This window comes from Hyla sarda, chromosome 3 (genome assembly GCF_029499605.1).
Source record: "Hyla sarda isolate aHylSar1 chromosome 3, aHylSar1.hap1, whole genome shotgun sequence".
In the NCBI taxonomy this organism is placed as follows: domain Eukaryota; kingdom Metazoa; phylum Chordata; class Amphibia; order Anura; family Hylidae; genus Hyla; species Hyla sarda.
The window spans coordinates 211,074,889-211,100,191 of NC_079191.1; the positions used below are offsets into that span (position 1 = coordinate 211,074,889).

The 25,303-nt window shown below is 42.5% G+C and overlaps 1 protein-coding gene across 1 annotated transcript in view; it reads right to left on the reverse strand.

Annotated features, from left to right (window-relative positions):
- Positions 1–25,303, reverse strand: part of ME1 (malic enzyme 1) — a 322,523-nt gene that overhangs the window by 189,271 nt on the left and 107,949 nt on the right. Inside the window, exon 3 of the mRNA XM_056565973.1 lies at positions 9,330–9,479. Within this exon, the coding sequence (XP_056421948.1) occupies positions 9,330–9,479 (150 nt within the window). The remainder of the gene's footprint in view (positions 1–9,329; positions 9,480–25,303) is intronic.

The following is a 25,303-nucleotide window of genomic DNA, read 5'->3' on the forward strand; positions in this document are numbered from 1 at the left end:
TTTCGAGAGCAAGTGGAGGTAAGAGGTCTCAGACACACTGGCGGTCTTATACTGCAGATATTGTGTTACCAAATTAAAATACTGGTCTTTGTCGTTTCACAATCTGTGGTTATTGTGAAGAAGATTACAGATTGTAAGGCCTGCAGATCACTGGTAAATACAAGGTGTTCTTTGTACCTCGGGTCTAATGATTTCCCTAATAATGGACATTCTTTATTTTACACTGTAGGTGGTCTGTGGGGATAGCTTGTCAGTTCACTTGTAATCTGTATTGGCTCACTCTCTGAATAATTCAGGAAAACCCTGGTACACCACTGATATACGTTATCAGCAGTCTCTGGAAATAAAAAGCATTGTCCGTACAGTTATAGTAAAATATCTTGTATGTTTTTTTCCTCTGGTGTGGGGTCTGAATTTAGGTGTCTGGTCTGGATTCTGGTTCATTTTGTGGGTCTATTATGAGATTTGATTCACTTTGGGGTCTATCTAAATTTGGTGGTCTAGTCTGGGGCCTGAATTTAAGGGTCAGGTCTGGAGTTTTATTATTTTTGTAGTCTGGTTTGAGTTTCCTATGAATTTTTATCATTTTCTAGTTAGATCACTGGCTTGCAGCTTTTTCTAGATAGTACTCTGCATCTTCAAGCACCAATATTTTGGCAGAGTAATGTTTTGGTTGGTTGGGAGCACTCTAGATAAGGTATTGGTGGTAGCAGCAGGATGGCCATTGTGTTGCTGTTGAAGGCGGGGATAGGCTGCAAAAGTAAGGGCCCAAAGATGTGTCAGGAGCAAGTTCTGCATTCATCTGTGGAAGTCATTTTGGTAATCTGGGCTGGAGAGAAAGAATGGAAAGTGAGGACTCCAATAAGAGAGTAGATCGCTTGTGGAGCTGGTATCTGTCCACTAAATCATTTTATTGGTTTATTTTTTTTAATCTGCCATTACAAAAGTTTTATTTTAATATATGTCTTGCAATATGGAGGGTAATTGGGATGGTGCTAACTCTATGGTGCTGACTGGTGGTTGGCAGTATTTAAAGGGTCTGTCCTATCTCACGGTTTCACTGACGGAAGCAACTGAAGTGAGGAGGTTACGCAATTTACCTAACTCCCATTGACTTTAGTGGGAGTTGCACCCACAGTATATACCCCTGAGCTACACTGTTTGCATAACTCTGATTAAAGTCAATGGGAGGTACAAAAATTGGGTGATTTCCCTGCTTCGGTTGTTTCTGGCTTTTCCAATCACTGCTTGCGGCTGCTAACAGGCAGGAGGTGGCTGGAAAGAAAACAGCTTTAAAGACTGAAGCTCTCCAATACTGAACATCAATACAGGTGTTAAATAAACCTACTGTATACCTATACTGCAGAGGCAATGGTCACTTCCTGAGAGACTTTCTATGGCTAGTAAAAGAGGCTACCCTAGGCAAACTTTCCTTCTCTCATTCTGTCATTCTGACTTCCTCTGAGTCCCACTTTAAAATTCTAACCTTTCAGAATTCTAGATCTAACTTCTTTCATCTTCTGGTTAAAAATGCTTTCAATGACTTTTGTAAATAGTGAGGTTCTGCAATGGATCATGCCCCATGCTACTGTTCTTTTCTGGTTTGCCAGCTGTTTGCCACTTGGCATGCTCGCCTCCTGGGCTCTCCTTCCCACGGTAGCTAACTTCCTGGTGTTCTTTATAAGGACTCTTCCCCCACTTATAAGGACTCTTCCCTACCTTTCTGTGCTGAGGAAATAAGCTCTATTAGGTCCATACTGTACAAGGATGTTTTTTTTTTTGGATCACTATCTATTCAGGTTGCACACCAAATCCCTCACTGCCTTGACAAGTTGACAGCTGAAAGATAAGCCCTGTACACCTAATAAGGCAGGCAGGGGTCTGGGATCAAGGAGGCATGCACCCAGCGGCTCAGCACCCCCTCCTTGACACTTGAGCTCTGAAAATAATCTAGAGCAGATTTATTCCCTTTAAAATGGTACTTCACTGGAAAACTTTTTTTTTTTAATCAACTGATGACAGAAAGTTAAACAGATTTGTAAATTACTTCTATTAACAATTCTAAATCTTTCTAGTACTTAAAAGCTTATGTATGCTCCACAGGAAGTTCTTTTCTTTTTGACTTTCCTTCCAGTCTGACCATAGTGCTCTCTGCTGACACCTCTGTCCAGTACTGTCCAGAGCAGGATAGGTTTGCTATGTGAATTTGCTCCTTCTCTGGACAGTTCCTAAAATGGACAGAGGTGTCAGCAGAGAGCACTGTGGTCAGGCATAAAGGAAATTCGAAAAGAAAAGAACTTCCCCTGGAGCACACAGCAGCTGATAAGTACTGTAAGGATAACATTTTTAAATAGAAGTAATTTACAAATCTGTTTAACTTTCTGGCACCAGTTGATTTTGAAAAAAATATTGGCAGCGGAGTACCCCTATAAAGAGCTAACGTTTAAAAAATAAAAAGGTAAGCCTCCATTAGTAGTCCTGAATATTCTCTTATGTTGCTACAAAAACGATACAGTTGTTGCCGTATTTGTCACAAATAACACCTGTTAAAAAAAATGAAATGCAAAAATTGCAAGAAAAGGAATTGCTAAGGGCTCACTGCGGGCCCCGCTGCTCATGAAAGCCTGTGTATTATAATAGTTAACCCAAAGCTGTCCTGTTGAATTAGTTATGTTACTATAAAGTATGTGCTGTAGACTAGCAAAGCAAATTCATCAAGGCTCTTTATATATCTGGCACTTAAAAAGAGCCAAGGGATTAAGGTAGAAGACTTTATGAAGTCTGGCAGTTCAGATATTTTATTTCCTTTTTTTTTATCCAGATTATGCTTTGCTTTCCAGATTCTAGCCTACTAGGGAGTTTTATAATTAGTTGTGTTTTATTTTATGCCAGAGACATGATGGAAAACATCACAATATACTATATAAAGATATATTCCTATTTGTCCTGATGCTTGCATCTATTAGGTTCTATAAAACATCTATAGTATTAATATTACCATTACCATGGTCTCAGTTGGGGAGACGCATTTAATGCTTCACTTTTTCATAAACTCAGAGTTTCCATGAAATAATGAATTCTATCCCATGGGCATTTCTTAATTTTTTGTATGTGTCTTTGCTTCTAATATCATATTTGAAACTAGTTAAACCGGTTTTGGAGCTGAAAATAAAAGAAAAGAGAGAAAACTCTTTTATACATAGTTAGTTCAAGATAAATTGTGGATCATGGTACTTTTGAATTAGTTCATACGAAAGGTAGCACGGCACTGTGTTAGTGAAGGAAACTAGCATGTTGGATATACGTCGGTGTAGCTGGGTGCTACTGGTGGTGCTCTGACACAGTAGGGTTTTCATATAACATTTGAAGAGAAGTAAAGAAATCGGCAACTCACCATCTCAGCTGGTATAGTCTTCTTTTATTGAAGCATACTCCCGTTACAATATAACAGAGGGAGAGGGTAGTGGGGGGGGGGGGGGGGGGATAGTGATGTGCGACCGAGCTCCTGTTTCGCACACTATGTGTGCTTCCTCCGGCCATGGCCGGAGGAAGCACACATAGTCTGCGAAACAGGAGCTTGGTCACACATCACTATCCCCCCATTACCCTCTCCCTCTGTTATATTGTAACGGGAGTATGCTTCAATAAAAGAAGACTATACCAGCTGAGATGGTGAGTTGCCGATTTCTTTACTTCTCTTCAAATGGTACTTTTGAATTAGTCTGCATCTTATAGATAAAGAAGATGTATCTGAAGGAATTTGTGTTTCATGAATTGGATGAATAACCTTATTTTCGCTGGCCGGACTGGACATTCCTTTCCTCGTGTTTCTGTTGCTTTCTTTTGTTTGCTATTCCATCTTTACTTCTCTTTTTGTCTTCTTTCCATTGCTTTTGACTAGCCGTGTTTTAGTTTGCTGTTTCACTCTTTTTTACTGTCTTTATTCTGAAATACTTAGCATCCTTCAGCTTTGTTGGCATACAGTTTTTCTCTCATTTTGTATTTCCCTCACTTAATTCTATTGAATTCAGTGGGAAAGTGTTTCTTAGTTTACACACAATCATTGTATGCTGTAATTTTTATGACCATTAAATTAAGCGCCAGGGCCATTTTTGGCTGTTCACTTAATTTGAGACATGCTTTGGGGCATAAACATTTAAAACATACCTTTTTTTGGCTATTGTTTTTCCTGTAGCCCAAAAACATCTAACAACTATGGTCAAAAGTCAAAAGTAGTGAACTGGCCCAAATGACTCTGTCCACACTATTGTCAGAGGCTTTAGTGATAGTTCTGTAGAATTTGACAGTAGAAAAAGTGTAGCTTTATTCACTATTCTTCCTGTCAAAATGAAAGACACTACTCCAGAACCAAATGGACTCCATTATAGGTCAATGGGGTCCATTGAGCACAGTTTGTTTATATCATTTAACATATCCAGCACTGATGGCATGGTTTCTATTGTAACAGATACCATTATGGCAATGTGAACAGTGCTTGAAGGGGTACTCCGGCCCTAGACATTTTGTCCCCTATCCAAAGAATAGGGGATAAGATGTCTGATCGCGAGGGTCCCTCCACTGGGAACCCCCACGATCTCTCCTGCAGCACCTCCTGCCATCTGCTGCAGGGAGCAAACTTCCCTCCGTGCCTGATGAGGGGCGTTACAGGGGCCGGAGTATCGTGACGTCACGACCCCGCCCCTAGACTTGTATTGAAGGGGTGGGGTGTGGTGCCATGAGGGGGCGGAGCCGTGACATCACGATACAGCAGCTCCTGTATCGCCCGTCATCAGCGAAGTTCACTCCGTTCAGCAGATGGCAGGTGGTGCTGCAGGAAAGATCATGGGGGTTCCCAGCGGCGGGACCCCCGCGATCAGACATCTTATCCCCTATTCTTTGGATAAGGAATTAGATGTCTAAGGCCAGAGTACCAATGTTAACCTTCTGGGGATGCACAGATACTGTTTGCAGAATACGTTGGAGTTATACACTGCTCAAAAAAATAAAGGGAACACTAAGATAACATCCTAGATCTGAATGAATGAACTAATCTTATGAAATACTTTCGTCTTTACATAGCTGAATGTGCTGACAACAAAATCACACACAAATTATCAATGGAAATTAAATTTATCAACCCATGGAGGTCTGGATATGGAGTCCCACTCAAAGTCAAAGTGGAAAACCACACTACAGGCTGATTCAACTTTGATGTAATGTCTTTAAAACAAGTCAAAACGAGGCTCAGTATTGAAATACTCAGTAGATGTAGTGTGCCCTCCACGTGCCCGTAAGACCAACCTACAATGCCTGGGCATGCTCCTGATGAGGTGGCTCCTGGACAGTCTGTGGTGCAACGTGGCATTGGTGGATGGAGCGAGACATGATGTCCCAGATGTGCTCAATCGGATTCAGGTCTGGGGAAGGGGTGGGCCAGTCCATAGCATCAATGCCTTCCTCTTGCAGGAACTGCTGACTAGTGTTGCTCGCGAATATTCGCAATTCGAATATTATTCGCGAATATCGTATATTCGCGAATTCGCGAATTTCGCGAATATAGCGCTATATATTCGTAATTACGAATATTCGTTGTTTTTTTTGTTTTTTTTTGTTTTTTTTTCTTCACAGTACACATCACAGTGATCACCCCTCTCTGCCTCCAGCTTGTGTGGTGTAAAGAAGGCTGTAATACTACTGTGTGAGACTGGCGTGCGAAAATTCGCATATGCGAAAATTAGCATATGCTAATTTTCGCATGTGCGAATTTCCACATGTGCTAATTTTCGCATGCGCGTATTTTCGCATACGCGAAAATAAAACGAGGATATAACGAATATGCGAATATTCGCGAATATATGACGAATATTCGTCCATATATTCGCGAATATTCGCGAATTCGAATATGGCCTATGCCGCTCAACACTACTGCTGACACACTCCAGCCACATGAGGTCTAGCATTGTCTTGCATTAGGAGGAGCCCAGGGCCAACCGCACCAGCATATGGTCTCACATGGGGTTTGAGGATCTCATCTCGGTACCTAATGGCAATCAGGCTACCTCTAGCAAGCACATGGAGGGCTGTGCGGCCCCCAAATAAATGTCACCCCACACCATTACTGTCCCACCACCAAACCGGTCATGCTGGAGGATATTGCAGGCAGCAGAACATTCTTCACGGCATCTCCAGACTCTGTGACGTCTGTCACATGTGTTCAGTGTGAACCTGCTTTCATCTGTGAAATACCAAATGTCCTGCATGGTGTGAGGCTAAGCACAACCCCCACCTGTGGGCGTCGGGAATTCCAATTTAGAGGGGCATATGTAACTTATAACGGAGGATGTTTAGACACGTGCTCATACACACTCACAAAGGGACTCTCACACATAAAGAGAACAAAGGAAAGCAACCACCATTTTGAGAGATCATCTATCTTTCTGCCTTTGAAAGAGGTCTAACAAGACATGAGAGCCATGGTGAGATCAGAGTAGATCCCAGCAAGCTTGACTGATCACTCGGTACAGAACCATGGCTGCCCATGACGATGCAAAGATGGACCACCCAGCTTTCTTAGGAGCAGAACAGTAATTCTCACATGAATGGGGTAGGAGACACAAAAATGGTATTCCATTTAATTAAGACTAATTTGGAGAATGTTGATGGAATTATATCATTTAGATTGGTGAATAAATTAATTAAATACATTAATTATCTCCTTATTGGGTCATTTTAAACTAGTGGTTTCTCTAGCCTACAGTGTTGCTATTTCAACACATATCACCTACACAAATATTGTTGCATCTGTTATCCATGAAGAGAAATGAAAATATCGGCACTCACCAGTGTGGCTGCAGGGTCTTCTTTATTGAGACATACTCACATGCGGGGTACAGAAGAGAGGGGAGTGGGGGCACAAGTGGTGGCGACCGAGCTCTAGTTTCGCACACTTGGTGTGCTTCGTCCGGCCATGACCCATACTGCCTGTGACTGCCTTATATACAAGTGAACCTAGTGCTTCACCTATCACGCACCTGAACAGCTCTCACATGATCAGGTGACGTGGTAGGGGGGAGGTGTGTTAAAAGCAAAGATAGTTAGAAGCATGCTGAGAGCTCCGTTTTGTCGTTTAACCCTATGTTGCCTGTGGCATTAGTTTTAATGATCCATAGTGTCTCCACTCGTAATATTTCGATTCTATTCGTTCATACTTATTACATGACACTTTTTCTAAGCCTACAAAGCGTAGTACATCAGGGTTATTATTATGGGCTTCTCTTACGTGGGCCTGCAGACGGGACGCTCCTGGCTTTCCAGCGCGTATGGTATAAAAATGTTCCCTAATGCGCATCTGGAGCTGGCGTTTCGTCTGGCCTATGTAGAAGAAGCCACAGGGACATATTATAGCATAGACAACATTTTTCGTGCGACAGGTAATTAACTCTTTAATAGTATGAAAGACTGCTCCTAGCCTTACGTGTTTAGTTTCCCAGCAATATCTGCATTGATTGCAGTTTTTACACTGGTGGGTACCTTTAGGTGTGATGTCACTAAGCCAGGTTTCTTTTTTTGCTGATGTATTGTTACTCTTAGATTTATTTCTCAATTTATCTCCTATGGTAAGGTTCTTTCTGTATGTTATGCGTGGTTTGTTTTCTGCTCTTTTTTTCAAATCCTCATCGGCTTCCAATAGAAACCAGTTTTTACGTATAGAAACTGCATCTGTGTTCCCTAATAGGAGTGGTCTCGCAGGCTAAAGGAGAACTCCGGCAAAAAATAACTTATCCCCTATCTGCTGGAGTACTCTTTTAAGCGCTCTACTACACTGCATAAATTGCTCAGTAAGGTTTTGAGAAATATGACAAAGGTGTTGACTTGGCCTTCCCATTCTCCAGATCTTAATTCAGTTAAAGGGGTACTCCAGTGAAAAACTTTTTTTTTTTTTTTTTTTTAAATCAACTGGTGCCAGAAAGTTAAACAGATTTGTAAATTACTTCTATTAAAAAATCTTAATCCTTCCAGTACTTATTAGCTGCTGAATACTACAGTGGAAATTATTTTCCGTTTGAAACACAGAGCTCTCTGCTGACATAATGAGCACAGTGCTCTCTGCTGACATCTCTGTCCATTTTAGGAACTGTCCAGAGTAGGAGTAAATCCCCATAGCAAACATATGCTGCTCTGGACATTTCCTAAAATGGACAGAGATGTCAGCAGAGAGCACTGTGCTCATGATGTCAGCAGACAGCTCTGTGTTTCAAAAAGATAAGAATTTCCGCTGTAGTATTCAGCAGCTAATAAGTACTGGAAGGATTGTGATTTTTTTAATAGAAGTAATTTACAAATCTGTTTAACTTTCTGGCACCAGTTAATAAAAAAAAAAGTTTTCCACCAGAGTACCCCTTTAAGCATCTGTCAGACTTAAAGTATCTGATGTTGATGTCTTGGTGCCAGATACTACAGAAACCCTTTAGAGGTCTTATGTAGTCCATTACTTGGTGGGTCAGAACGAAGATCAAGAGGGAACTAAGAAATATTAGTAGGTGAATTTAACACATGGGTATTTCATGTTTATATTATGAATGGGGGGTACAGATTTGGGTGGAGAGAAAGGATTTCAGGAAATAACCTCAGTGTGTGCATGTGCTTCATCTCACATATGTATTTTGGTACCGGCACATCCTGAGGTAAAAACTAAGCTTACATCATTCTACAGTATAATTAGCATGATACATTATTGCACTTACACATCTTCCACTTATTTAAATATCTGTGTTTTAGGTTGGAAAATGAGACATGGTTAGGGGTCTGATGCAATGTCAACCCATAAGTCTTTGCCACCATCTGCAACATTGATTACATATTGTAATAAGAGCCTGAATGTTGCTGGACAAGACTCTTCAGACGTAAGAATAAATTAAGTACAGCTTAGAAGACTGAGCTGTAATATTTATGATGTGTATATGCCTATATACCTTATTGCCAGAAGTTTCCACATTTCCAAAAAGTTGTGCTCCAGGGAAAAATACATTGGCTTTAGTTGCAAAATCACTTTGAAACTTCAACCCAATTTTTAGGTCATAGGGTGTAAGAGCCAATTTTACCTTTAGATCTGATTATTTTCATATCATACAGTAAATATACACAAAAAAAAATTAGTCAACACAATGACCCCAAAATCGAATCCATATGTACTTCAAGCAAAACACGGTCTTATGCTTTTTTATGTAGTGTTACGTGTTTAAGTTAGGTTCAAACAAGACTCTGCTCTGCTAGTACTGTATTAATAAGGTTATTGAAATAATAAATCACTGAACCTTTTGTCACATTACCTTGGTCTTCGAAATGCTAACCCATACTGTTGACAAGCCAAGCCTACAGTCGGAGTATAAACAATGGGCATGAATCTTTCGATGTTTGAAGTCAAAACTTTGTAGAAAAGCTTCTCATTTCGATCCTGGAGTCCCATCAGCAAAATATACCTGGAAAATACAAAACAAAGGAAATTCCGAGTGTTTTACATCAAATTTAATCTGATTACTCAAATTCAGGGTCAAAGGGCATTACTTAATGCTGTGGAGGCAATTTACAATTCACTTTGGAACATTTGTTGAACATATTCACTTTTCCTGGCAGAACTTTGCTAAACTTAGAGTTAAAATGATAACACATAGACCAAAGTAGACTTGGAAATCTTGAAGTCACTGGCAGACGATTGTGCCAAAGATGTGAAAGTTAAAGGGGTTATCCAGGAAAAACTTTTTTTATATATATCAACTGGCTCCAGAAAGTTAAACAGATTTGTAAATTACTTCTATTAAAAAAAATCTTAATTCTTTCAGTACTTATGAGCTTCTGAAGTTAAGGTTGTTCTTTGCTGTCTAAGTCCCCTCTGATGACACCTGTCTCGGGAAACGCCCAGATTAGAAGCAAATCCCCATAGCAAACCTCTTCTGAACTGGGCGTTTCCCGAGACACGTGTCATCAGAGAGCACTTAGACAGAAAATAACAACCTTATCTTCAGAAGGTCATAAGTAATGGAAGGATCAAGATTTTTTAATAGAAGTCATTTACAAATCTGTTTAACTTTCTGGAGCCAGTTGATTTATATAAAAAAGTTTTTTCCTGGAATACCCATTTAAATGTAAAAATATGAAAGATACAATACAGTGACCCCTCGACCTACGATGGCCCCGACACACGATAATTTCAACATGCGATGGCCTCTCAGAGGCCATCGCATGTTGAAGGCAGCATCAACATACAATGCTTTTTTATGTCGGGGCCATCGCATAAACGGCTATCCGGCAGCGCTGACTGCTTCAGCTGCCACCGGATAGCCGTTTACGGTGCCCCGTGAGCTCCGGTGATGTCTCTTACCTGTCCTCAGGGCTCCGGCGCGTCCTCTTAGGGATCTCCTGCATCGTCGGCGCTCTCCATCGTCATCATCAGGTCGCTGCACATGCCGTCCCGTCAACCAATAGGAGCGGCGTGCGTAGCGATGTGATGGCGGCGACGGAGCACGCGGATGCCGGGGAAGCAGAGGCCTTACCGGAGCGTCGGGGACACCCCAGGGACGCGGCGACAGCGATGGACGGCGACATCCTGGGCAGCGGGGACGAGCTGTGACGGTCCGGAGCGGCGGGGACATGTAAGTACAACTTCCTCTAACAGTGGTCTTCAACCTGCGGACCTCCAGATGTTGCAAAACTACAACACCCAGCATGCCCGGACAGCCAACGGCTGTCCGGGCATGCTGGGTGTTGTAGTTTTGCAACATCTGGAGGTCCGCAGGTTGTAGACCACTGTCCTATACTTTACATTGCACGGATCCCTCAACATGCGATGGTTTCAACAAACGATGGTCCGTTTGGAACGGATTGCCATCGTATGTTAAGAGACCACTGTATATACATATATATATATATATATATATATATATATACATACATATATATATATATATATATATATATATATATATATATAATGAATAAAGGATTGATGGCTATGTAATTTCTCTATATATTAAATATGAAATACATGCAATGCACTTTTTGTATTTAATAATCACCATCATGTAATTCATGTAAGACAGCAAAGTGTATAGTTTGTGTAGGCTTACAGACCATGTCTGCTATACATATCAACATTATGCAGCATTGTGTGGCTAAGTCCCACCTTACTAAAGGTCTTCTCCCCTCCCCGATTACATGACAAAAGGTCCTACGAGTCTCCGACCAATTAAGCCTCAGGAAACTAAAATCCTTTTGTCTCCTCTCTTTTTGACTAGATATAATTGGTGTGGTCACAGCAATCCTACCTCCTGCTAAGGGAGAGAACTAGGATAAAATATCAGGGGAGCTGAGTTTTCTACACCAGGGTGAGGCTAGTACTTTGTATAATGTAGCATTTGACGGAAACGTTTGTTTGGTAAAGCATGTGGCTATCACTGTATTTGGGAACCCTATGGCAATCACTTTATTTGGGGCATGTAGCTATTGCTATATGGTATGATGTGGTTGTCATTTTATTTGTATCCTTTAGTTTTGCAATTTTTAAGAGGCTGCAAAAGATTCTAGAAAGACATGTCACAAGCAAGCCTGAGAGGTTTGCATATACAGTGACCCCTCGACCTACGATGGCCCCGACATACGATCATTTCAACATGCGAGGGCCTCTCAGAGGCTATCGCATGTTGAAGGCAGCATCAACATACGATGCTTTTGTATGTCGGGGCCATCGCATAAACGGATATCCGGCAGCGCAGACTGCTTCAGCTGCCACCGGATAGCCGTTTACGGTGCCCCGTGAGCTCCGGCGATGGTCACTTACCTGTCCTCGGGGCTCCGGCGCGTCCTCTTCGAGGTCCTCTGCATCGTCGGCGCTCTCCATCGACGTCATCACGTCACTGCGCACGCCGTCGCGTCATCCAATAGGAGCAGCATGTGTAGTGACGTGATGGCGGTGACGGAGAGCGCAGATGCCGGGGAAGCAGAGGCCTTACCGGAGTGTCGGGGACACCCCGGGGACGTGGTGACAGCGATGGAAGGTGACATCCCGGGCAGCGGTGACGGTCCGGAGCGGCGGGGACAGGTGAGTACAACTTCGTCTAACAGTGGTCTACAACCTGCGGACCTCCAGATGTTGCAAAACTACAACACCCAGAATGCCCGGACAGCCAACGGCTGTCCGGGCATGCTGGGTGTTGTAGTTTTGCAACATCTGGAGGTCCGCAGGTTGTAGACCACTGTTCTATACTTTACATTGCACGGATCCCTCAACATGCGATGGTTTCAACAAACGAGAGTCTGTTTGGAACGCATTACCATCGTATGTTGAGGGATCACTGTACTCAACAGGAACACACGTAAACAAACACAGAAACAATACATAGAAATCCAGTTCTTCAGAGAGCACCTGCTTAACATTAGAAACCATTTTCGACTATGTCAGCTCATCTGCCAATTACTAATACTTTTGCCAAATTCTTAATAAACCACACAGCCTGGCTATTATAAACAATTCTTCATCACGTCAGTCTTAACACTGCCAAAACTCCTTCAGAAGAAGCCAAGTTATGATAGTTGTCTAGGTTTCCTAAGGACAATCAGTGGGAATTTTTGGGGGATAATGTTTAAAATGTAATTAACTGGCAACCTACCTAAATACAATCATGTAAGATACAAATCTATATGTCTGATCAAGGACTTCTGATCTTGGATAAGTACCTATATTTAAGTATTGATCTACAGTAAGGCTTGGTCTTCCTTGGTTCTATAAGACAACGCTGTTTACCTAGGGTAACATTATATGAGCATCTGGAACGCACATTTGTTTCCAGACCTTGTGGTGGTTGCAAAACCCTTACATATGTATATATGATTGTTTACAATGTTGTTCATCCTGAGGAAGGAGATGTTTTGTGGGACCCCTAAACATGTTAACATGATTTTATAGTTTTATATACTGTATGTGATTTTACATTCTGTCCAATACTTCCCCGACTGTTCTACCTGCCTAGGATGGCATTTAAAGGGGTATTCCAGGAAAAAAAAACTATATATATATATATATATATATATATATATATATATATATATATATCAACTGGCTCCAGAAAGTGAAACAGATTTGTAAATTACGTCTATTAAAAAATCTTAATCCTTTCAGTACTTATGAGCTTCTGAAGTTAAGGTTGTTCTTTTCTGTCTAAGTGCTCTCTGATGACACGTGTCTTGGGAACCACCCAGTTTAGAAGAGGTTTGCTATGGGGATTTGCTTCTAAACTGGGCGGTTCCCGAGACACGTGTCATCAGAGAGCACTTAGACAGAAAAGAACAACCTTAACTTCAGAAGCTCATAAGTACTGAAAGGATTAAGATTTTTTAATAGAAGTAATTTACAAATCTCATCAAAGAAAAGGCAGAGTAACCGGCACTGCTGTGTAACGGCTAAGGACATACAACAGGTGAGGGATGAATGAAGCAAAAGATGATCTTTCCGGGGTGCTCCGTCTTGAGCCAAATGCAGTAGAAATCCAAGCAAGAAGAAAATTAGACTGCACTCACCAAAGGAAAGTTCAATCTTCTTTCTTTGGCTTCAAACACGATCTTCAAACATGGGAACGGTGTCAAGCAGGTATCATGGCAGAGACGCAGGTGATATCAGGCGTCTCTGCCATGATACCTGCTTGACACCGTTCCCATGTTTGAAGATCGTGTTTGAAGCCGCATAAAGAAGATTGAACTTTCCTTTGGTGAGTGCAGTCTAATTTACAAATCTGTTTAACTTTCTACAGCCAGTTGATATAAAAAAAAGTTTTTTCCTGGAATACCCCTTTAAGCTGGCAAAGGAAATACACCTAGGACCCAGGGGATAAATAAGAAGGCTAACTAGGAAGGGGGGTAATATAATTAGTAATAAGAGTAACTGCGTTAGATTGTGATATCAAAGATTGCATTCAGCACTCTCCTCACAAGCTAAGGGTGTTTTTCTTTCTTTTTTTCCTGCTATTTGAGGTTATGAAGTACTACTGATATATATAGTATCTATCATAGAAGAGTACACCCCTCACATTTTTGTAAATATTTTATTAAATCTTTTTATGTGACAACACTGAAGAAATTACACTTTGCTACAATGTAAAGTAGCGAGTAAACAGCCTGTATACCAGATAATGTCATGTCCCTTTAACCCCTTAAGGACTCAGGGTTTTTCAGTTTTTGCACTTTCGTTTTTTCCTCCTTACCTTTTAAAAATCATAACCCTTTCAATTTTCCACCTAAAAATCCATATTATGGCTTATTTTTTGCGTCGCCAATTCTACTTTGCAGTGACATTAGTCATTTTACCCAAAAATGCACGGCGAAACGGAAAAAAAAATCATTGTGCAACAAAATTGATGAAAAAACGCCATTTTGTAAATTTTGGGGGCTTCCGTTTCTACGCAGTGCATATTTCGGTAAAAATTACACCTTATCAATATTCTGTAGGTCCATACGGTTAAAATGATACCCTACTTATATAGGTTGGATATTGCCGTACTTCTGGAAAAAATCATAACTACATGCAGGAAAATTTATACGTTTAAAAATGTCATCTTCTGACCCCTATAACTTTTTTATTTTTCCACGTACAGGGTGGTATGTGGACTCATTTTTTGCAGCGTGATCTGAAGTTTTTATCGGTATGATTTTTGTTTTGATTGGACTTTTTGATCACTTTTTATTCATTTTTTAATGGTATAAAAAGTGACCAAAAATGCGCTTTTTTGGACTTTGGAATTTTTTTGCGCGTACGCTATTGACCGTGCGGTTTAATTAATGATATATTTTTATAGCTCGGACATTTACGCACGTGGCGATACCACATATGTTTATTAATTTATTTTTTTACACTGTTTTATTTTTTTTATGGGAAAAGGGGGGTGGTTTTTTTAACTTTTTTTTTGCAGTGTTATAGGTCCCATAGGGACCTATAACACTGCACACACTGATCTCTCATCCTGATCACAGACGTGTATTAACACGCCTGTGATCAGTGTTATCGGCGCTTGACTGCTCCTGCCTGGATCTCAGGCACGGAGCAGTCATTCGCCGATCGGACACCGAGGAGGCAGGTAAGGGCCCTCCCAGTGTCCGATCAGCTGTTTGGGACGCCGCGATTTCACCGCGGCGGTCCCGAACAGCCCGACTGAGCAGCCGGGTCACTTTCACTTTCACTTTAGAAGCGCCGGTCAGCTTTGACCGCCGCTTCTAAAGGGTTAATACCGCACATCGCCGCGATCGGCGATATGTGGTATTAGCCGCGGGTTCCGGCCGTTGATGAGCGCCGGGACCGACGCGATTTGATGCGGGATCACGGCGCAATCCCGCTTTATATCGCGGGAGCCGGAGCAGGACGTAAATATACGTCCTGCGCCGTTAAGGGGTTAAAATAACTCCACCAGCAGCACTCAAGCAGGCCCAATCCGGGACACTCCCACCACCATGCTTGACAGTAGGCAAGACACACTCGTCTGGTTGCTGCCACACAGCTCGGGGCTTGGTTTGCCTGTCCTTTAGCGACAGGTCTGTATAGGCTGTGCACTCACTACTTTACACTGTAGCAGAGAGTCATTTCTTCAGTGTTGTCACAAAATATTTACAAATATTTGAGGAGTCGACTCACTTATGTGAGATACTGTACATGTCTAACACTGCAAACTGGGAATGAAACAGTATGAAAGCGGTGTGGGCTATGAGTTTTATGTACTAATGTGAACAGATATACCCATGAGAAGGGTTAAAGTAGACAAGGGCTGCCAGTCACCAGTCTTGTTTCTGTTTTATTGTCCTAAAAGTATTATATTCTTTGCCATGGGACATTTAGTACTATTTTAACTTGGTATATTAACAAAAATATTTAAACTATATGTTTAATGTAAATCTTCACATCTAATATTGGCCACCGAGTCAGCAAAAGTAAAATCATGCGTTAATGTAATAATTGCTTATTTACCGTTAGTATTCGCAATCCAAATTTTAATCGCGAATATGGCATATTCGCGAATTCACGAATATTGCGAATATAGCACTATATATATTCGCAATTACGAATATACTCTTTTTTTTTTTTTTTTTTTTTTTTTTAATAAACAGTACACATCACTGATAATCCCTCTCTGTTTCCAGCTTGTGTTTGGTCCAAAGAAGGCTCTAATACTGCTGTGCAAGACTGGCGTGTGGATATTCGCATATGCAAATATTTGCGAAGCTTGTGGGCCGATGAGAATTGTGCAGATACAGCTGTCAGAGGTTAGCAACATCCATAGCAACCATTATAGGAAAGTATCCAACCCCTTCACTATATAAGATTCCTCCCAGCAGCAGCTCCCTGCAGTTTCTTGTGGTGGATAATGTGATAGGCTGTCCGGGCATGCTGGGATTTGTAGTTTTGCAACATCTAGAGGTCCGCAGGTTGAAGACCACTGTGATAGGAGCTAAAATACTGTCCGTGGACTCCTGTGTATGACCGTGAGCATCGGAGCGATGCTCGAGTCATACACGACTGGACCCGCCAGTAATGGCCGACATCCGCGATCACGCGGGTGTCTGCCATTAACCCCTCAGATGCCGTGATCAGTACAGATCACAGCATCTGCAGCAGTGTGCAAGTTAAATTAGGTGATCGGATCGCCCGCATCGCTGCCGCGGTGATCAGATCATCTGCCTCCGTCTGTCTCCTGGCGTCTCCAGCTCTGGTCTGAGATCGAGCAGACCAGAGCAGAAGATGACTGATAATACTGATCAGGGCTATGCTCTATGCATAGCACTGAACAGTATTAGCAATCAAATGATTGCTATACATAAAAAGTGTAATAAAAAGTTGAAAAAATTTAAAATTAAAAGTTAGAAAAAAGTGAAAAATCCCCTCCCCCAATAAAAATGTAAATTGTCTGTTTTTCCCATTTTACCCACAAAAAAGGTAAACATTTTTCTATAAACATATTTGGTATTGACGCGTGCGTAAATGTCCGAACTATCAAAATATAATGTTACTGATCCCCTACAGTGAACGTCGTAAACGTATAAAATAAAAAAATCCAAAATTGCTGCTTTTTAGTCACATTTTATTCCCCAAAAAATTTATAAAAAATGATCTAAAAGTTTTAAATATGCAAATGTGTTATTGATAAACAGTACAGATGACGTGCAAAAAAATGAGCCCTCATACCGCCCTATATACGGAAAAATGAAAAAGTTATAGGTGGTCAAAATAGAGCAATTTTAGATTACTGATTTTGTACAAAAACTTTTAGATTTTTTTTAAGTGGTACAAAAATATAAAAGTATCTAGGCATGGGTATCATTTTAATAATATTGCAGGGATACAGATGTGGAGGACGGGAATCCTAGCAGGTGTTCCCTTGTTCTTCCAGTGAAAACCGACTTCGGCACTGTGAGCGCTACACTGGCGGCGTGATGACACGGGAGTCAGGAGTAGCTTGTATCAAACTTTTTATTTATATCATAAAAAGTGGTACTACATAAGGACTTCGCGTTTCGGAGGGGCTCCCTCCTTCCTCAGGTCCAAGTTACAGTGTGCGGATACAGTGTTTGACATATACAAAGAACCATGAATACATTATTACATTAAACTTTGTTAATTTAAACTCAGTTAATTTAATAGAATTTTGTTGTGTCTGAACGCTATTGGAGGCTGAGTGTGACGTCAGCCTCCAGGGTAAGTGTATGGTATAGGGAACTCATGGGCTAGTGCATAAACTGTGTTTTTTTCCTGTTGCAACCGATAGGCCCACTGTGGTCTATGGGGATCTCACGATATGTAAAACTGTAAGATAAGCAGGAGGGTCTTGGCAGCACAGTGGATGGGAGACCCTGGTGGTGGTTCGAGTCCCAGGGTGGGATGGAGTGTTACAGTGTTGTGGTTAAACTTTACTTGTGATTGACAAATGTAGGTCAATTGGTAATTAAGAAAGCCTTTGAACTGCGGGAACTAGGTCAATTGGCAATTAACTGAGTGTTAGAACCGTGTGAACTAGGTTAATGGGGTACCAAATATGGGTATTGGGGTTAATTGAAACTAGATGTAATGTGTAAGGCTGGGTATGAATGGGAGGTTAATGAACATAGGGGGAGATTTATCAAAACCTGTCCAAAGGAAGACATATCAATCAGATTGTTTCTTACATTTTGCAGAGGCCTTGTTAATAATGAAAGAAGCAATCTGATTGGTTGCTATGGGCAACTCAGCAACTTTTCCTTTGCATAGGTTTTGATAAATCTCCCCCTATGTTCTTTAACCTCCAATTCATACCCAGCCTGACACATTACATCCAGTTTCAATTAACCCCAATACCCATATTTGGTACCCCATTAACCTAGTTCACACAGTTCAAACACTCAGTTAATTGTCAATTGACCTAGTTCCCACGGTTCAAAGACTTTCTTAACTACCAATTGACCTACATTTGTCAATCACGAGTAAAGTTTAACCACAACACTGTAACACTCCGTCCCACCCCGGGACTCGAACCACCACCAGGGTCTCCCATCCACCGTACTGCCAAGACCCTCCTACTTATCTTACAGTTTTACATACCGTGAGATCCCCATAGACCACAATGGGCTGAATTGGTTTCAACAGGCAAAAAATCAGAGTTAATGCACTAGGCCATGAGTTCCCTATATCAGTAAAGAAGGGAGGGCTCAATGTTCGCGAATATGTGCATATGCGCATACATTTTCGCATATGCACATACAATTTCATATATGCACACAAATAAAACAATGAATATAACAAATATGTGAATTTCGTGAATATATGACGAATATTCGTCCATATATTCACGAAATATCACAAATTTGAATATGGCCTATGCTGTTCATCACTAAAAATGACATGTTTTCTTTATTCTGTGGGTTAATAAGATTAAAATGATATCCATGATATATGCTTTTTTATAATTGTACCACTTAAAAAAATCTCAAACTATTTTAAAATAATTTGCATATTTGAAATTGCCCTATTTTTACCACCTATAATTTTAAATTTTTTCTGTATATGGGGTGGCATGAGGGCTCATTTTTGGCGCAGTGATCTCTAGTTTTTATCGGTACAACTTTTGCTTAGGTTTTACTTTTTATTCATTTTTTATACATTTTTTTGTAATAAAATGTTGCAATTTTGGCAATACCAAATATGTTTATTAATTGTCATTGACCACATAGGGACCCAGGGCGTACAGGTACGCCTTCGCCCCCTGGTACTTAAGGACCCAGGGCGTACTGTGGGAATTTTGGGGGGGGGGGGGGGGGGGCAGGGACCGGACCGTGGTGGCTGCTGATATCTATCAGCAGGCACCCCGCGCAACTACCCAGGGGGGTCATTAGACCCCCCCCATGTCAGCAATCGCCGCAAATCGCCTGTGAATTCAGTCCGCCGATTTGCGCCTATTCCGGGTCATACGGGTCTATGGTGATCCTGAATATAAGGGGGATTGTGGTTGTCCAAGCCACCCCTCTTATCCCTGCTATTGGACGTCAAGAAGCGACGACCAATAGCAAATCGAGGGCGGAAGGGTTAACTTTAGGTTTCCCCGTTCTGAACACCCACAATAGGCTGGGCAGAATGGGGAAACTGACAGAGGACTGGTGCCGAAGTCCACTCACCCATCAGTGGCGGGAGCAGCCAGCGATCAGTGGAGCGGATCGACGGAAGAAGAGAACGGCAATGCGGCTCCCTGGATCCTACGGAAGCCGGTGAGTTGCCTAGCAATATCTGGAGGGCTACAGTCTGAGACCACTATACAGCGGTCTCTAAACTTTAGCCCTCCAGATGTTGCAAAACTACAACTCCCAGCATGCCCAGACAGCTGTTAGCTGTTTGGGCATGCTGGGATTTGTAGTTTTGCAACAGCTGGAGGGCTGCAGTTTGGAGATCACTGTGCAGTGTAGACATGTGCAATTCGGTTCGGCACGAATGTCTAATTTACCGAATTTTACCGTTTTACCGATCCGAATGCACGAAAACATATTTTGAACATTCCCAAATAGCCACGATAATACGAATAGCACATTAACGAATGCATTCGTTATTTACCGAATGCATGCGGTAAATAACAAATGCATTCGTTATCCGTAAACGAATGTAAAGAATTCATTCTAATAACAAAATTAATAAAAGGGATACAGGTACAGTTTGATTTTTCGGATACATTCGGTATTCGGGTACATTCGGTAAATCTTTTTATTCTTTTTTGGACTTTAGCGATCCTAAAAAATTATGGAGATACCTTTTTTTATAAAAGTTTCGTAGGGTACCATAAAAAAATTATAATAAAAAAGATACAGTAGTGATGGAAAAAAATTTATCTAACGAAATGTATCGTTTTTATTATGAAATGTTTATTAATTTTTAAACAGGGATCAATTTATGTGAGCAGGTAAAGCACTAAAAATGTGGCCGACAATAATACAAATGTAGTGTGTGCGTGTTTTTCACTTTTTTCAAATTTTTTTTTAGGTAGTACTACTACTCCCAGCATGGAACACACTCTTCCATGATGGGAGTAGTAGTTACCTGTACTAATTGACAGATCGCCGGGGTCCCTTGCGATCCTCTTGTATAATGTATAGATGCGGTGGCGGCTCTCCTATGGTCCCCTGCACTCACGTATATATACACATATTCATAATTCCCGCAGAGCTGTGATTGGCCAGATGGTTCCAGCCAATCACAGCTCTCTGTGAGAAATAGGAATATGTGTATATATACGGCCGTGCAGGGGACCATAGGAGAGCAGTCGCCGCATCCATACATTATACAGGAGCATCACAGCGGGTGTCAGGAGTGATACCCGCAGTGATCTTTCCTTAACTACAAGTACTACTACTCCCAACATGGAGTACACTTTGCTCCATGCTGGGAGCTGTAGTACCTGCATTAATAGACAGATCGCAGCGGATGTCAGAAGTTACACTCACTGCGATATGTCTATTAATGCAGGTACTACAGCTCCCAGCATGGAGCATAGTGTGCTCCATGTTGGGAGTATTAGTACCTGCAGTAAGGGACAGATCCCAGCTGATGTCACTCCTCCTGACACCCGCTGATCGTCCTTATGTGAATGTCGGGATCAGCTGTTCTCAGGGCTACAGAGCCTGGAGAACAGCTGAGGCTGAGCTGTAGGTATACATCCTATATCTACTGCCCAGCAAGAACTTACAGTGAGCCTGCAATGTGTATACAGTATACACATTGCTGGCTCACTTAACCCCTTGCTGAGCTGTGCGCTATGCGCAAGCACAGCAAGGAAAGAGTTAACTTACACTGCTGGACAGTGTAGGTTAACCCTTTGGGCGTTATACACTATATACAGCTATCTATAGACAGCTGTATATAGTGTATACAGAAGACAAAGCCCGCTTACTTCCCTCGAGTATCGGGCAGGTCTGTGTAGCTCCGCCCCCTAGTGATGATGTCATTAGGGGCGGGGCTACAGAAGGGAACTAGGCTAGTTAATCTGAAGCTCTGTTCCCATTGTCCATTTTGTATATTGTGAACAGACCCTTCTGGCAGTGTCTACACAGACAGGGAGACTCCAGCTGTTGCTAAACTACAACTCCCAGCATGCCCAGACAGCCAAAGGCTGTCTGGGCATGCTGGGAGTTGTAGTTTTGCACCAATTGGTGGCTCCCTGTTTCGGTAGACATTGCATCATGGGTGCTCTCCCCAGCGGACAGCGCCAAAAATGTCATAACCATTTTTTTGTGTTTTTTTTTCTTCTCGTTTCAGATCCGTGTATGCAGAGGATTACTGGGGATTCGATGGATTACGGCGGATTATTATTTTTTCTTTTAATAAAATGGTTAACGAGGGCTGTGGGGGAGTGTTTTTTTAAATAAAATAATTTTTCCAATGTGTTGTGTTTTTTTTAAATTGAATTTTCAGGCTTAGTAGTGGAAGCTGGTCTTATTGACTGAATCCATTACTAAGCCAGGGCTTAGTGCTAGCCCCAAAAACAGCTAGCACTAACCCCCAATTATTACCTCGGTACCCACCGCCACAGGGGTGCCGGGAAGAGCCGGTCCCAACAGACCCGGAGCGTAAAAAATGGCGCTCCTGGGCCTAGGCGGTAACAGGATGGCGTTATTTAGGCGGGGGAGGGCCAGTAACAATGGTCATCGCCCACCCTGGTAACGTCAGGCTGTTGCTGTTTGGTTGGTATTGTGCTGAGAATAAAAATAGGGGGAACCCTATGCGTTTTTTTATTTATTTATTTAAATAAAAAAAAATAAAAAAAGTATAGGGTTCCCCGTATTTTCTGTCTGCTGGGGAGAGCACCCATGATGCAATGTCTACCGAAACAGGGAGCCACCAATTGGTGCAAAACTACAACTCCCAGCATGCCCAGACAGCCTTTGGCTGTCTGGGCATGCTGGGAGTTGTAGTTTAGCAACAGCTGGAGTCTCCCTGTCTGGGTAGACACTGCCAGAAGGGTCTGTTCACATTATACAAAACGGACAATGTGAACAGAGCTTCAGATTAACTAGCCTTGTTCCCTTCTGTAGCTCCGCCCCCTAATGATGTCATCACTAGGGGGAGGAGCTACACAGACCTGCCCCTGCCTGATACTCGAGGGAAGTAAGCGGACTTCGTCTTCTGTATACACTTTATACAGCTATCTATAGATAGCTGTATACAGTGGCGTTGCGACCCGGGTGCGGGGGGTGCGGCCCGCACCGGGTGACACCAACCTAATGGGGTGACACCAAGACGCTCCGCAGCACCACAGCCCCCCCCCCAGCTACACCGACACCCCCCGCCTGTACCCCACCGGCAGCACCCCCCCCTTCACCTGCGCTGTGCGCCCGTCCGACAGCAACCCCCCCCCCCCGGCATTCACCTGCGCCGTGCGCCCGTCAGCACCAACCCTCCCCCCCCCCCCCGCCCTTCATCGCCGCTGTGCGCCCGTCCGTCAGCACCACCGCATGGGACGTCAGTGACGTCACTCGTAGGGCGCCAGGAGAGAAGGAGAACTGCGCTGGATGGGTGAGAGTGTCTGTCTGTCTGTCGCTATCTCTGTCTGTGTGTGACTGTCTGTGTGTGTGACTCTGTGTGTGTGTGTGTATGTATGTGACTGTGTGTGACTCTGTGTGTGTGTGTGTATGTATGTGACTGTGTGTGACTCTGTGTGTGTGTGTGTGTGTGTGTGTGTGTGTATGTGACTGTGTGTGTGTGTGTGTGTGTTTTGCAGGAGGACCCAGGAGCTTTAAGCTACACCCCTGCCCACAATCATTTCTTGTATTGGAATTATGTAGGAGGCCTTCTGGTGTGCCAAGTATGCCTTATTTTCTGTGTGTGTGTGTGTGTGTGTGTGACTCTGTGTGTGTGTGTGTGTGTGACTGTGTGACTCTGTGTGTGTGTCTGTCTGTGAGTGTGTGTCTCTCTGACTGTGTGTGTGTGTGTGTGTGACTCTGAGTGTGTGTGTGTGTGACTCTGTGTGTGTGTGTGTGTGACTGTGACTCTGTGTGTGTGTCTGTCTGTGAGTGTGTGTCTCTCTGACTGTGTGTGTGTGTGTGTGTTTGTGTGTGTCTCTCTGTGTTGTATGTGTTTTTTTTTTTTTTTGGGGGGGGGGGGGGGGTTAAACAGTGATCTAATGTGGGGAGACTTTGACCCATTGCGGGGAACCTGCAAGGGAACCTGCGGCCTAATGTGGGGTAACTACTACCAAATGTGCGGAGTCTATGCTACCTAATGTGGGGATTCTATGCTACCTTATGTGGGGAGTCTATGCTACCTAATGTGGGGAAACTGCTACCTAATGTGGGGAATCTGTGCTACCAAATGTGGGGAGTCTATGCTACCTAATGTGGGGAATCTGTGCTACCGAATGTGGGTTATCTATGCTACCAAATGTGGGGAAACTGCTACCTAATGTGGGGAATCTGTGCTACCTAATGTGGGGAAATTGCTACCTAATGTGGGGGAACACGTACCAAATGTGGGGAATCTATGCTGCCTAATGTGGGGAAAATATGCTACCTAATGTGGGGGAACTGCTGCCTACCTAAAGTGGGGGAACTGCTGCCTACCTAATGCTCCCCCCCGGCAGTAGCACCCTCATCATCCACCAGCAACCCCCCCCCCAGCAGTAGCACCTCAATCAGCAGATCCTGATGGTGGATGATGGTGGTGCTCCTGCCAGGAAGATGATCCTGCGGATGGATGATGGGGGTGATACTGCCAGGGGGGATGGCCAGTTGCACCCTCATCATCCTCCAGCAACACCCCCCCAGTAGTAGCACCCCCATCATCCACTAGCAACACCACCAAAACCCCCCTCCCGTGGTAATAGCATCAGCTAACGGATGTTGAGGGGTGTTACTGCGGTTGTGGTATTATATTCAGAGGGTGCACTGTATGGTAATGTTAAATTCAGAGGGCGCAGTTTGTGGTAGTATTATATTCAGAGGGTACAGTGTTTGGTAGTATTATATTCAGTGGGTATGGTGTATGGAAGGTTTATAATTAAAGAGTATAGTGTATAGTAGTATTATATTTAGAGGATACAGTGTCTGGCAGGTTTATAATAATACTTGTTTTCATATAGAGGATCAGATTGCGCTGACATAGTGAGGAGACGTCTGGGCGTCACATTCTACAGACAGAGAAGATGTCACCTGTAATCACTGATATCATTGTACATTCTCCTCTCTGTGTCCTATCAGAGCTGTAGTCACTTGTAAGTTCTACAGTTATGGTGAGTGAAACTACAACTCCCAGCATAACCTCACCACTGCTCAAAGGGGTACTCTACTGGAAAACATTTTTTTTTAATCAATTGGTGCTACAAAGTTAAACAGATTTGTAAATTACTTCTATTTAAAAATCTTAATCCTTCCAGTACTTATTAGCTGCTGTATAAGTGATTCACAGGAAGTTCTTTTCTTTTTTAATTTATTTTCTGTCTGACCACAGTGCTCTGTGCTGACACCTTTGTCCATGTCAAGAACTGTCCATAGTAGGAGCAAATCCCCATAGCAAACCTATCCTGCTCTGGACAGTTCCTGACATGGACAGAGGTGTCAGCAAATAGCACTGTGGTCAGACTGGAAAGAACTACACAACTTCCTGTGGAGCATACAGCAGCTGATAAGTACTGTAAGGATTAAGATTTTAAATAGAAGTAATTTAAAAATCTGTTTAACTTTCTGGCACCAGTTGATATAAAAGTAAATGTTTTCCAGTGGAGTACCCCTTTAAGTAATTCTGGTAGCTGTATATTTAAATGGTGAA